Source organism: Dromiciops gliroides, chromosome 4 (assembly GCF_019393635.1).
Source record: "Dromiciops gliroides isolate mDroGli1 chromosome 4, mDroGli1.pri, whole genome shotgun sequence".
Classification (NCBI taxonomy): domain Eukaryota; kingdom Metazoa; phylum Chordata; class Mammalia; order Microbiotheria; family Microbiotheriidae; genus Dromiciops; species Dromiciops gliroides.
The window spans coordinates 166,187,667-166,201,052 of NC_057864.1; the positions used below are offsets into that span (position 1 = coordinate 166,187,667).

General features: G+C 36.1%; 1 protein-coding gene across 2 annotated transcripts in view; it reads right to left on the reverse strand.

The window, feature by feature from the left end:
- MED13 (mediator complex subunit 13) overlaps positions 1-13,386 on the reverse strand; it is a 65,441-nt gene that overhangs the window by 36,192 nt on the left and 15,863 nt on the right. For both annotated transcript variants that reach the window (XM_044000398.1, XM_044000397.1), the window contains exons 4-6: positions 6,068-6,213; positions 5,248-5,445; positions 800-994 (exon numbers count right to left, since the gene is read on the reverse strand). In XM_044000398.1, the coding sequence (XP_043856333.1) occupies positions 800-994; positions 5,248-5,445; positions 6,068-6,213 (539 nt within the window). The remainder of the gene's footprint in view (positions 1-799; positions 995-5,247; positions 5,446-6,067; positions 6,214-13,386) is intronic.

Here is a 13,386-nt window from a genome sequence, read left to right on the forward strand (position 1 = left end):
AGATCTACCTGTAAAACTAAAGGAATTGAATCATCTGAGAGTGAACCCATACCCAGTGGGAATAATTTTAAAAAATGCTCTAGACGAACCATTCTAGGTCATTCCCAAAAGCACTATCAAAGTTGGTCTTAAGAGGTGCAGGCATGATCTGATTGTTTAAAGGAGTTTTGCATTGGTCAAGTAACTGAAGGCTAGAATTGAACATCATTCTACCATTTTCAGGAGCTGTCATATGTAAATAAAAGCAAGCCAACTAGCTTGAGCTAAAGAGCAAATTCTAGCTACACAGTGCTTTAAAATGAGGTGTGAAAGACACTGTACGAGTAAATTAGAGGAATGAAGGATGTCAGAACCAAAACCATAAAAAAAATATTTATATCTACTTTTCTCTAATATGCTTTTAAACTCAATCCTCATAGCATAATGCCATAAAAAAGAGCATAATGCCATAAACCAAAATCTAAACAGTTCTCCAGCTAGGGTTAACTGCAAAGCAAACCAAAGTATAGAGAAAAAAGTATTGACGATATGCATAATGTCCAACACGTAAATGTCCAACAAAAAGTTGGTAGCATCCACTCCATTGTGGTTTTAAAAATGTTTGCAGAATATTGTTCTTATTTTATAATAGCTCCACTAACAAAAACTAGTTTATGGTTAACATTGTGATCTCAAAAATGTAATGATTGCTTATGCTTTTACATTTTAAAAATGTAAAAAAATATATATGTATTAAGTCACCAATGAAAAAGCAAATCAATAGACTTAAGAGTTAGAAAAAATAAGTTACTTTAAATACCTGTCTGGACTTCCTCAGGAGATGTAGGTGGAGTTAGAGTTACTGAAGACATGGCAGGATCTCTTGTAGAGGCAGGCACTTGGTGGACACCCAAGCAAGTATTTGAACAATGAGAAGATCCCACGGTGCTAGGAGTAGGAATGTCTGACTGAGGGACTAACACAAAGCATGCTGGATAGATCATTCGCACACCAGCTGAAGGGGGGGGAAAGTCAAGTATGTCACAATTGCTAAAGACATGTTTTATTATTTTTAATGCAATCAAAATCATGTGTCCTATATTTGAAAAGTATATGAAAATGCTAGGAGCAGAACTTATATATCTAGGTATAAATGGTTAGAACTAAAGACAATAGTGTTGGAACTGCCACCTGGCTGCTGCCAGAGCTTCCGCCCATAAGGGGCTGAGCCTGGGGTGGGCAGGGCCCACAGATTTGTGGCCAAGAGGTTACAGCAGGAATTGATGACCCTAATAATGTCTGGGGTCAAAGGAATTTCTGCCTTCCCAGAGTTAATCTCTTCAAATGGGTTGGGACCATCCATGGGGCTGCTGGAACAGTATATGAAGAACTGAGGTGCAAGTTCTCCCTGGAGTTCCTCAGGGGCTACTCATATAATGCTCCTACTGTGAAATTTGTCACACCTTGTTACCATCCTAATGTGGACACCCAAGGCAATATCAGTTTGGACATCCTCAGGGACAAGTGGTCAGCTCTGTATGATGTCAGGACCATTTTACTATCTATCCAGAACCTGCTGGGAAAACCCAGCATTGAAAGCGCACGCGCGCGCGCGCGCGCGCACACACACACACACACACACACACACACACACACACACACACACACACACACACACACACACACACGCTGGTGAACTTTGGACAAACCCAAAAGTACTTGCTGGAAACCTACATGAAGCAGGTGACTAGCCAGGAGCACTGACCCCGGCTGCCCAGCCTATCTTCCCTCATCTTGTGTGCATGTGTATGTGTATGCATGCACCTTTTCTCTTTATCATATGGTTTTCCTTTTTTCTTAAACTCTAGTCCAGCCCTCAACATTAATGTATAAATGAATTTGTGGTTTAAAAAAAAAAAGTTTGTATAGATATAAATATAGGTATGGCAATAACTCATAACTGATTTTTCCTTCATTGTTATTAGCTTAAATTATAGTTGACATCCAAAAATATTTTTAAATGACCCCCAAAATTATTAATTACCATAACATAGAAGTTGATGAAAACTTAGTAAAATTTTAAAAATTATATTATGTACTTACATATATAATGAAAATTATGTAGTGCTCTAAGGCTTGTGAATCTATAAATACATTATTTCTTTTTGTTGTTGGTGGTGTTTTTTTGGGTTTTTTTGGCAGGACAATGGGGGTTAAGTCACTTAGTGTCCTGAATCCAGGGCCAGTGCTTTATCCACTGCGCCACCTAGCTGCCCCCTACATTATTTCTTTTGATCCTCATAACAATGTAGTGGGGTAGGTATAAGAATTCTCTATTTTGCTGATAAGGAAATGGAAATTAAGTGACTTATCCATTCACAAGAAGGATTAGAACTCAGATCTCTTTACAGTACTCTTTCAGGGGCAGCTAGGTGGCTTAACACTAACACTTAACACTTTGTCCAGGTAACAAAGCAAGTCTCAAAAAGTACAAAAAGGCTCATTACCCATGAAACTATATATATAAAATGGTGTGTGATCACCCCTACCTTCTACTTTCAAAAGGCCACAATGATGGAGAAAAGGGGGTGGGGAGGAACAGAAAATGCCAGGATTCACACTAAAAAAAAAATCTATAAAACCGTTGGTACTCTGAAATTGAGATTTTTATCTAACGATCAACTGATCTACAGTACAACAAATAAAAGCAGAAATAAAACGTTTCATGGAACAATCATCCTATCTTTTAGTGTTCATGACAAACATAAGCAAAAAGAGCATAAGATAACTACAACTTAAGCACCAATATCAGCTGCAGGGGATAAAGAGGTATGGAAAAGCCAACAAAACTTAAGATCCTCAAACAAATCAAGTCCAAATAGACTCCTATATTCTATGACTTTCAATGTCTCATTCTACATTCCCTTTTACCTCAAACCAAACGGTTCCAACCTGGCCCATTCAAAAAAAGGTACTGACACCAAAACATAGAAAATGCATGCAAGAGAAATTGAAATGGACCATAACTAATTTCCATAGAAGTGTAATGAAAAAAACAAATAACAAAAAAGCCCATCAAACCACCTCCATGAAGAAGCCAAGCATCTAGAAAGACTCAAAAAACTTGATCTTGGCTTGATGCCAAGCAAAGAGGCATGGCCAGTGGCAAGTCACAGAATTTAAAAATTCATTTGCAAAGAGGATGGCAGGATATTAAGGGACATTTACTTTCAAAATAATGAAGAGTGAAGGGGAAAAGTCTGCAGAAAATTTGAAGTAGCAACTAAGTTGGTCCATCCCAAGCATTTTTATAAAAAACTAGAAAGGTGCTTACAAACACAAGGGGTGGAGGGGTGGGGGAGGCATGTGCCACTATTTTAGGGATCTATTATCTAGAACAGTAAAGCACTGCATATGGATATGTCTGTTGTCAATGTGCTTCTAAGGACTTGGTAACGTCACTCAAGATAAATTTGGGAAGAACCAATGGAATACATAACCACATCAAGTACACCAGATATAGATAAAATTCATGCAGGGGAAAGGGTAAATGGGTGGGAGCAATTCTGAAAACAAGGAGCATACTAGGGGGGCTGAAATGGGAGGCAAGAAGAAAATAATGGATGTATTATCACTTAAAAGGCAACTGTGGCGGCAGTAGCAGTAACATTCATATGTCCACTTTATAATTGCTATTGTTGTTTGTCCTTCACAAGAAGAGGACCATGATATCAGGGTGATATCATGACTTGCAGTGAATTAGATTTAAAGTGAGGGAAGGCAGTGCAAAAAGTAACCAGCCTCACTCTCTCCTCCAGAGCCATCTGGGTCCAGTGGACAAGATATACACACAGGACAACTGGAGATGGCCTCAGATGTTTAAGGCAATTGGGGTTAATTGACTTGCCCAGGATCACATAGCCAAGTGTGTGAGGTGAGATTTGAATTCAGGTCCTTCCAACTTCAGAGCCAGTGCTCTATCCACTGGACAACATAAATGCCCTTCTAATAAAAACCTTTGTGAATAACCTATGCATGAATTAAGGATATCCTTAATAAAAAAGAGGGGAAAGTTTTCTACAGCAGATCACATCTTCAATCACATAACTGATTTAAATATGAAGAGAATGTAAGATTGCACTGTTCCTCTGCTGAGTTTTTTTTTTTCCAAAGCATTAAATGTGGTAGAATGAAATAGATCCCTAAAGGCTCTTTTTGGGCAACATTGCTAAATAACACAGCAGAATATCCTGAATAAAGTTATGAATATTAAAGCAAGGCATAAAAAGGGAGATCCACACTAGTTAAAAGGTATGTGCTGTCAGAAGTTGTTCCAGTGGAAAGAGAAGAGGGTGAGGGTGAATTGAGAGTTGGATGGGTAATCAATACATGTATCCTAGGTGGATATTACATGAGCAGAGTAAATTGGCCCAAACTGGAATAAGGGGAGATCTGGGGCGGGTTTGCATTGGAGAAACTGCAGTGCTTTAATATTAATTTCACCTTGCCTCCTAACATAAAATCCAAATTAAGACCACTATTCCCTTAGTGATGCTATGAGGCTGTGAATGCTACCATATACAAAGAATCAAAATTGCAGGCAATAAAAAGTAACAGCAATGTATGGTAGGTATAAGCAGGCTTCAGCTTATCACTGTCACTAATAATCATTTTTATACAAAAAGTGGTGTATTAGAGCAGCTAGGCAGTGAAGCACTGGCCCGGGATTCAGCAGACCCAAGTTCAAATCCAGCCTCAGACACCTGACACTAGCTGTGTGTGGCCCTGGGCAAGTCACGTAACCCCAATTGCCTCACCTAAAATTTTTTTAAAAACCCAAAAAACAAAAGAAACATAGAACCAGAAAAGATGTGGGGTGGTCATGTAGGGAGCACACAGGACAACTAATCATCAGTTTAAAGTTAAAAAAACTTAAGCCTCTAAGACATTGAACTAGATTCCCAGGAAGGATCCTATTAAAAAAACCAAATGCATGGATAAAAGGTCAACAGGTGAAGGTGGATGGAATGTAATCTGTCACTGAAAGAAATACCCACCTTAAGGAAATTTCAGATATACTGCAATATTTATATTGTACCTTTAGAGTAATTTATTTTTTCTATAAATTCAATTTTGCATCATTTAATCTACTAATTTAAACACTGATTTTATTAAGCATTTGTCATGCTTCTGAAAGTGTCCCATATTTCTCTAAAAAAACAAAAACAAAAACAAAAACCCCTTTAACATTATAAAAAGAATGCATACCAACAAGAACTTCCACAGCAGCTAGAGAGTCATCTTCCCAATCCATATCTTCCTGCTTCTCTTCTGATATCTCCTTTAAGCATGATGAAATAGGATAAAATTGTTTCCATTCACCAATCAATTTCTTGGTGGATGAATCAGACATCTTGAATGCTTGTCCTGTTAGAGTGCCATTTAATCCAAATGGACTTAAGATAACTAGAAACAAAAAGTTTCAATACAATAAGCATTTATTAAACATCTACTAGATGCTAGTATTGTATAGGCACACTGTTTAAACAAAAAACAAAAAACACTATAATCCCTACAAAAGAGAGAGAAGAGAGATGAAATAGGGAGTATAGTATATGAACATTTAAAGTCAGGTCACTTAAGCATTTAAAAATTGCTAGATTGTTTTGGTCTACTGTAGAGCAAATGTCTTTTGGCTATATTATTTTTTAAAAGGGAATCTTATAACAATCTCAAGTCCAATAAGATTCATTCTATAATAACTCTGACATGAATATACATTAATATGAAACCTTAACATTTATGTTCAAGGATGTATAACCTATAATTGATTGCTTACCTCTTCAGGGAGGAGAGAGGGAAGGAGAGGTAGAATTTGGAGCTCAACTTTAAAAATGTTTAAAAAAAAAAGTTCGAGAGCTTTTTGGCAATACTTAGCTATGACAAGTTTTTCATTCATAATAGAGAATTACTGAGAGGCTCAGGGGAAGAAATCAAAATTTGTAAGTGAAAATTTCTGTTTTTAATAAGGAAATTCCTAGGGCATAAAGTAACTCTCCAAACACAACAAAAATTGAAGGAAACATACCTTGAAAAGGGTTATTAGATTGTTGAGCAAGGGTGATGTGCTCTTCACTAAGAAGATATACAGGCTGGTGCTGGTTAATGTCCACGCTGGTACAAACATTGCTGTCCCCGTGCAAGAAAAAAGTGAAAGAGCAGGACAAGTGTTCGCTGAAAGAAAAAAAAGGGCATGGGGGGTTAAAAGTTATGTTTTTAAGTGATCTGACTAAAGAGACTAGGGTTTGTTTTCCAAAATATATTTTGATACTACTACCACCAAATATTTCCTGTTTGTATAACAGATCAATTTGCTATTTGATGCTAGTCAAGTTTGCTCTTTACCAAGAAATTATGCCATCAAATAGCACATTTAAAAAGATTTATCTAAGTGAGCAGGTTGCAAAGAGTTGTACACTGTTCAAGCAAAAATGCCCTAGGATGCAGATAAGTATATCCTTAGAATTAGTGTATACCACAATCATATTCCTGAAAGAATCAAACCCAAGAATTAAGGTGGAAATAGAAGGGAAAGATAATGAAGTAAAGAAATGGAGGAGAAAAGTACCTTTTTTTTTTTTTTACACACCAAGTTTTATACCTTCTTCCACCTTGGGTTCATTCTTAAAAACAATTAAATACAGACTATTCATAATTTAGTCCCATAATATACATATTAAAATAAATTCTTGTACATTTATTCAAGAATTTTACAAGTCAAAGGCTTAAAAAAACCCAGCCAATTTCAACTTCATCAAAATACTGGTTTCAGTAGATATTGGTATAACTGACAAAAACTGCCAAACATTAGTACAGAGGCTATCAAACACAAAGATCCTAAAGGAATCTCTATCCCTTCACTTCAATTAAGCTAATGTTTCATATACTTTGGATAGAAGTGTGAATGGATTGGCTTTTTTGTTCTCTATAACTGAGACAGAAGATTTAGGTGGCAGTGAATCCTAATCTAAGAGGTATGGGCAGGACAATTATATTCCCTACCCATTAATAGTTACTGAGTTTGCCACTTTTCAAGCAGAATATTGTATCACCCATTTCCTATAAGGATCAGACCATGTCATTCCCCCACTCAACAAACTCCAATGGCTCCCTATTGCCTTTAAAATCAAAAACAAAATCCTCTGGCAAAGTCCTTTATAACTTGGCCTCAACCTACCTTTCCAGGCTTATTATATCTCACTTCCCTTCTAGCATTCTGGCTTTCTAGATGTTCTTCACACATAACATTTCATCTACTGACTTTGCTTTTGCACAGGCTGCTTTATCCCCAAATATGCTTGGCACGGATTTTCCTTCTCATCTCCATGACTTAAAATCTTCAACTTCCTTCAACACTCAATTCTAATACCTCATCTCATGAGGCTTTTCCTGATCCATTCAGCTGCTAGTGCCTCTCTGGCCAAATTAACTTGTATATACTTAAATATGTACATGCTGTCTCTCTTTAGTAACAGACAAGCTCCTTGGAGGGGCAGACTACTTGATTTTTGTCTTTGTATTCCCATCAGCTAAGTTTCTGGCATGCAGCCACCAATAAATGCTTGTGGATTCATATTTATATTTGTCTGTTCAGTAACCTAAGAACAGATTAAAAATTTTGGATTGTTCCTACGATTCAGCAAGAAGGTATCTATCTGCACAGCTCCAGCTAGGGTAAGTTCTCTACCAATGTTTCTGTAATCTTCACTTTAAGCTCCTTACCAGTAAGGGCTGGTTTGTTTTTGTCTGTCTGACCCAGTCCCCTCAATATTGAATGGATCACAGTAGGTACTCAAATGCTTGTTGATTCTATGTCTGCCAAAGAACTGCCCAAATTTAAGCCACTAAAAAAGCCTGTTTTAAAACAAATGTTAATTGTCTACCGGTATAAAAGAGCTAATCTTGTACAGATATCAATAATTAGTAAAGTAGCATGCTTTAAATTATAAATGACTTAATAAACCCCTTCCCAAAACACTATGTCTCTGGACAGTCCCTCATTCTATTAACCTTAATCCAGTATCTATTTACATAAAAAGTTTCCAATATTTTTTCCTTAAGAGGTAAAGATACCACTGGCAGTAAACAAATTCTGACATCCCTATTCACTTCACTAAATTTTCCTCCAAGTTTTTGTACCCAAGTCAGCAGCGTTCTTGAGTGTCAACTCTCAGGAATTAAGGCTGGTGTAATGTACAGAATTAGGTGAAATAAGGAAGCTAGGTGGCACAGTGGGTAAAGCACTGTCCCTGGATTCAGGAGAACCCAAGTTCAAATCTGACCTCAGACACTTGACACATACTATTTGTGTGATATCCTGGGCAAGTCACTTAACCCTTCATTGCCCCTCAAAGGGAAAAACAAAAACTACCAATAAACATATATTAAAAAAGAATTAGGGGACAGCTAGGTGGTGCAGTGGATAGAGCACCAGCCCTGGATTCAGGAGGACCTGAGTTCAAATCCAGATTCAGACTCGACACTTACTAGCTGTGTGACCCTGGGCAAGTCACTTAACCCCAACTGCCTCACCAAAAAGAAAAAATGAACTTAGGAAAACCTGGAAATATCAAACTTTATTTTTATTTCTATAATTTTGGGTTAATAGTATAGCTAGCCTTTATATTATTTTTCTTACAAGTTTTGTTTTCTCAGGAGGGTAGAGAAACAGTGATATGCATTACATTTTGTTTCCTAAAATGATTAGTTGAATAGTAAAGCTGGCAAAGTTTTAATCCTGCCTCAGGCACTCATCCTCAAAAAATGAGAAAATAATAGCACCTAACTCAAAAGAGTTGTTATAAGGACAAAAATGATTTAATACATAGAAAGTGCTGCAAACCTCTTAAGGTTTGCACTATATAAATGTTAGTGATTTATTTAGCAGAGGGAAAGACAGTAGAACTAGAACCATTAACATTTTAATGCTTTAGTCACTTAAACCTCCATTGCCCCAATCCCCCCCCCAATTTTTTTTTAGATCAAAATAAAGAACCGACTGGTTCTCAGTGATATTTTTAAATGGCATTGAGTTCCCCTAATACACAAAAATACAATAGAGATGAGAACTGAGTAAAGTTCTCTGGTTATTTTTAAACATTGAAAAGTGTCTCCTACAACTAAAGTGATTAAGAACTGTTTTTTCCATAATATAATAGATTTTAAAATCCGAACTGCAAATTATAGCAAGCATTTGCAAGTAAAAACAACCTAAAACAAATGCTTCAAGTGCTTATCTTTTTTCAAGTTCTTATATCTTAAAAGACAAAAGGAATAAATGAATTTGTTGCTTTACTATGGGCGTTTGTTAAGTGGGTTTGGTTTTTATTTTTCTTCAGGAGAGGACAGGTAGGAAAATACATGCTTGTTAATTAAAAAAAAAAGCTAAGATACCAGAATTTCACTTATATTCAAGGAAACTTATTTCCTAAGCTAATATATAAAACAAATCATTTAGTCCTTTTCTGACTCCAATGAAAATGGAAACAAATGTAAACAAAATGTATAAAAACTGTCATAGTTGTCAAACATTCAAGACAGATTAAGTCATACTACTCTGAAGAGTACTATGAGAACTATGAAGAAACCATTTCCCTTCTCTGGTACTCCTTTCACTCTCCTAAAATGACCATTTGTATTTTTAAGGAAGAAATAAAAATACAGCTTTCTGATGTAAAGTGCTAAATTTGTCTCTTAGAGGTCTCTGTAGCAACCCAATATTCCAAAGAGACAGTCATGTGATCATTGCTCTCAGTTCCTGCTGTTTATCCTGCACTGTCCTACTTACAACAGCTTTCAATTCCAGCTGTCTACAGTAGAAGAAAAATATCACTGGTTATACTGTTACCAAATGGTCTTAATACAGTCTCATATTTGTGCAACATGTGGGAACATTTTTACATGTAAAAGCACAAAGTATTTCAATTTCTAAATATTAAGTATTTCTGTAGTGAAGTAAATGCAATATTGTAGTCTAAAAATTATCTTTACCTTTTTTATATGGCTAACAAAAATAAAAGCAATAAATAGCAATATAAAGCACTACACCTTAAATTCAGGGTGGCTTTCATTTTGAGATACTATTCAGGATTTCACAACACTTTATTCACAAACTATTTCAGCACCTATTATATCAAATTAAAGAAACATGCCTGTAGAATACCCAAGCACATGTGTGTTATCTGAGTCAAAAGTATCAAAAGCACCAAATGAGAATATAGTAGAGAGCTTTGCAAATCTCAAAATCTCCTTTTCTTTGCTATAAGTAACAATCTAAAGAAATGCTAAACCATAATTTATTTCTGGGGTAGGGGGAAGTGCCTTTAGTGTTAATAGATTGCTAATATTAAAGTCAAAAGAATACACTTTTAGATGCAAATATTTGCAATATACCCAAGAAAAGATAAAAGCTATCTCTATACAGATATGGCTAAATAGTATTATTATCTATGGACCTTTTGTACAGCTTCCAAAACCTATCATTAGAGCAATACATTAAAGAATGCATAGAAATCACATTGTTATTCTGGTCTACAATTGCAAGCACTGGAGTTTTATTATCTCTAATCACTGGAAGGCAAGTGATTTTTTTTTTGGTAGGGCAATGAGGGTTAAGTGACTTGCCCAGGGTCACACAGCTAGTAAGTGTCAAGTGTCTGGGGCTGGATTTGAACTCAGGTCCTCCTGAATCCAAGGCCAGTGCTTTATCCACTGCATCACCTAGCTGCCCTAGGCAAGTGATTTTAATGGGGTACAATCTATTTTCAGTTTTCCATGCTTGTGTTCTAATAGTTATCTAGATATTTTTAAAATTCCCATTCTAAAGGAGTGAATTTTGTTCAAAGGATAGCCAAAAACATTTCTCATCAGAAAGAGAATTTTAATTCAGTTGTCTCATGACAACTGGAAAGTTTGAAGACATGGAATTCAAACAATGAATTTATCATTACAGACAACCAGGAGAACTATATATATTACATGCTATTTTGTGTCAATATAAAGAGGATTTGTGATTCTGTTATAACCTATTCTACCAATGCTGAATGCAAACCAGTTTATGACCTACTCTTTCAGAGTGACTTGGGAATTTGCTCATGGTCACAAAGTTATTAAGTGATAGAGGCTAAATATGAAGCCAAACATTCCTGACTCCTGAAGTCCAAAATTCCAGAAACTTATACCACAGTAGTTTTTGTTAATCTTACTGAATACAGGCACTAAGTGGAAGAGTAGATCCAGTCTAGAACAGATAAACATGGGAAGCAAGAAAAAGCTGTGCAAATTACAGACACTATAACCCCAATCTAAATAGTCAATTGTTGATAATAAAAATGAATCTTTTCAATGTCCCAGCAATCTGGGACATTGCTGTGACTCTGTCCTCTACACTGCTGTCTAAAGAACACAATAACAAATTCATCTAGTTTACAGGAGGGACAACATAAAAGGCAGTAATTGTCATAGCCCTACCTAGTCAAAACCCAAGTTAGTCCAGTGGATTCTGCCTGCAGGTGTTTCTACCTCCAATAGATCCCTATATTTAAAAGGGAATTAAGCCTAGTCAGACTTGATTTCTCAGCCCACAAAGCTGAAATTTCATAATTCATTATAAACTGAATAGTCTGTCACCTTCTTAAAAGGCACTTAGTCGCTGGGTCAGACTGTATTCAACTGTGCCTGACCCAGTCTTTATTGTTTTACACCCGGCAGGGATTCACCTCAGGCTTCATGAGTCATGGACCTATAGTACCTCTTCAAGTTGAGGTCAAAGATCAATAGTTTTTTACTGCAGAGTATAAATTCCAAAAACAGATTTAACCGATTATATTTTTATGTTTATTTCATAGAAAAGTCAATTATAATTCGCCCTCCCTGGCTGAGGAAGAGTAAAATGAAATAACTTCTATGAAAAGTTTTCTATACAGTTGATGAAGATGCATACATGCTACTAACCTACTAGATGGTATGCATCTAAAAGCTTATCTTAATGATTATCATAAATATCTTCCTAGATGTGTCAGGATATATATCCTCAAATGAGTATACAAAGCTTAACATGTAGTGTAGACCAAGTAGGATAGAATTTACTTAATCATAACCACAAGTAAAACTGTAAACTCCTTTAAGGTCAATGAATTTTATAGAGTAAAAAGGCTTTTCTTTATTTTATTTGAATGCACTGGTTGAATGTTCCCCAGAACACAACTAATATAAGTATTATACATGTTAGTCGCTCCTATTCAGAAAGATAAAATTCAACTGTTTTCCCTAAGATACTTGCTAAGCATATGAATGTTCAATGACTTATCAATAAATGTGCTCAACTACACCTGCTGCCTCTACTTCACCACTCACTCCTCAAGCTCCAACAATCTGGCTTCATGCCCTATCCTATTTCAATTATGCCTTGTGCGGTCTTCCAATAACCATATAATTGCTGAATTCATAGATCTTACTAGGGTCACATAAATTAGAGGAGCAGGGAAGGAGATAAAACTTTTCCAGCAATGGATGGGGAAAGACTTCTAGACCAAAGAAGGAATCAAGAGGATCAAGGAGATAAAATGGACAACTTCGATTATATAAAACTGAAACTTCTGCACAGACCAAAAAAAAAAAAAAAAAATCAATGCTGTTAAAGTTAAAAAGTAAACAGATAACTCATGGAAGTCTTTGCAAGAAGCTGTTCTGATTAAGGTTTGCTATCTAGGATATATATTGGAACAGATTCAAATTTGTAATAAGAGCCATTCCTGAAAAAATGGCTTAAGGATATGAACAATTATAAAAGAAAGAAACTATTGACAGCCACATAGAACTGGAAACTAAGGAGATAATCTGAGGAATGACTAAACAAATTATGGCATATGAATATAACAATATTATTGCACTGTATGAACATAAAGTATGGATTCTGAGAAACCTGGGAAGACTTGTATACTTGATTAAGTTAAATGAGAACTAGGGAAACATTATATAGTGACAATACTGTAAAGAAATTCAACTTCAGGGGCAACTAGGTGGTGCAGTGGATAGAGCACCAGCCCTGGAGTCAGGAGGACCTGAGTTCAAATCAGGCCTCAGACACTTAACACTTACTAGCTGTGTGACCCTGGGGCAAGTCACTTAGCCCTTGCCTCGCTAAAAAAAAAAAAAAAAAAAAGAAATTCAACTTCAAAGTATTTAAGAACTATTATCAATGTAATGTCCAACCATGACTTTGGAGGATCCACGTTGAAAGAATGGCACTCACTTTTTTTTTTTGGGGGGGGGGGCAATGAAGGTTAAGTGACTTGCCCAGGGTCACAAAGCTAAGTAAGTGGTTGGATTTGAACTCAGGTCCTCCTG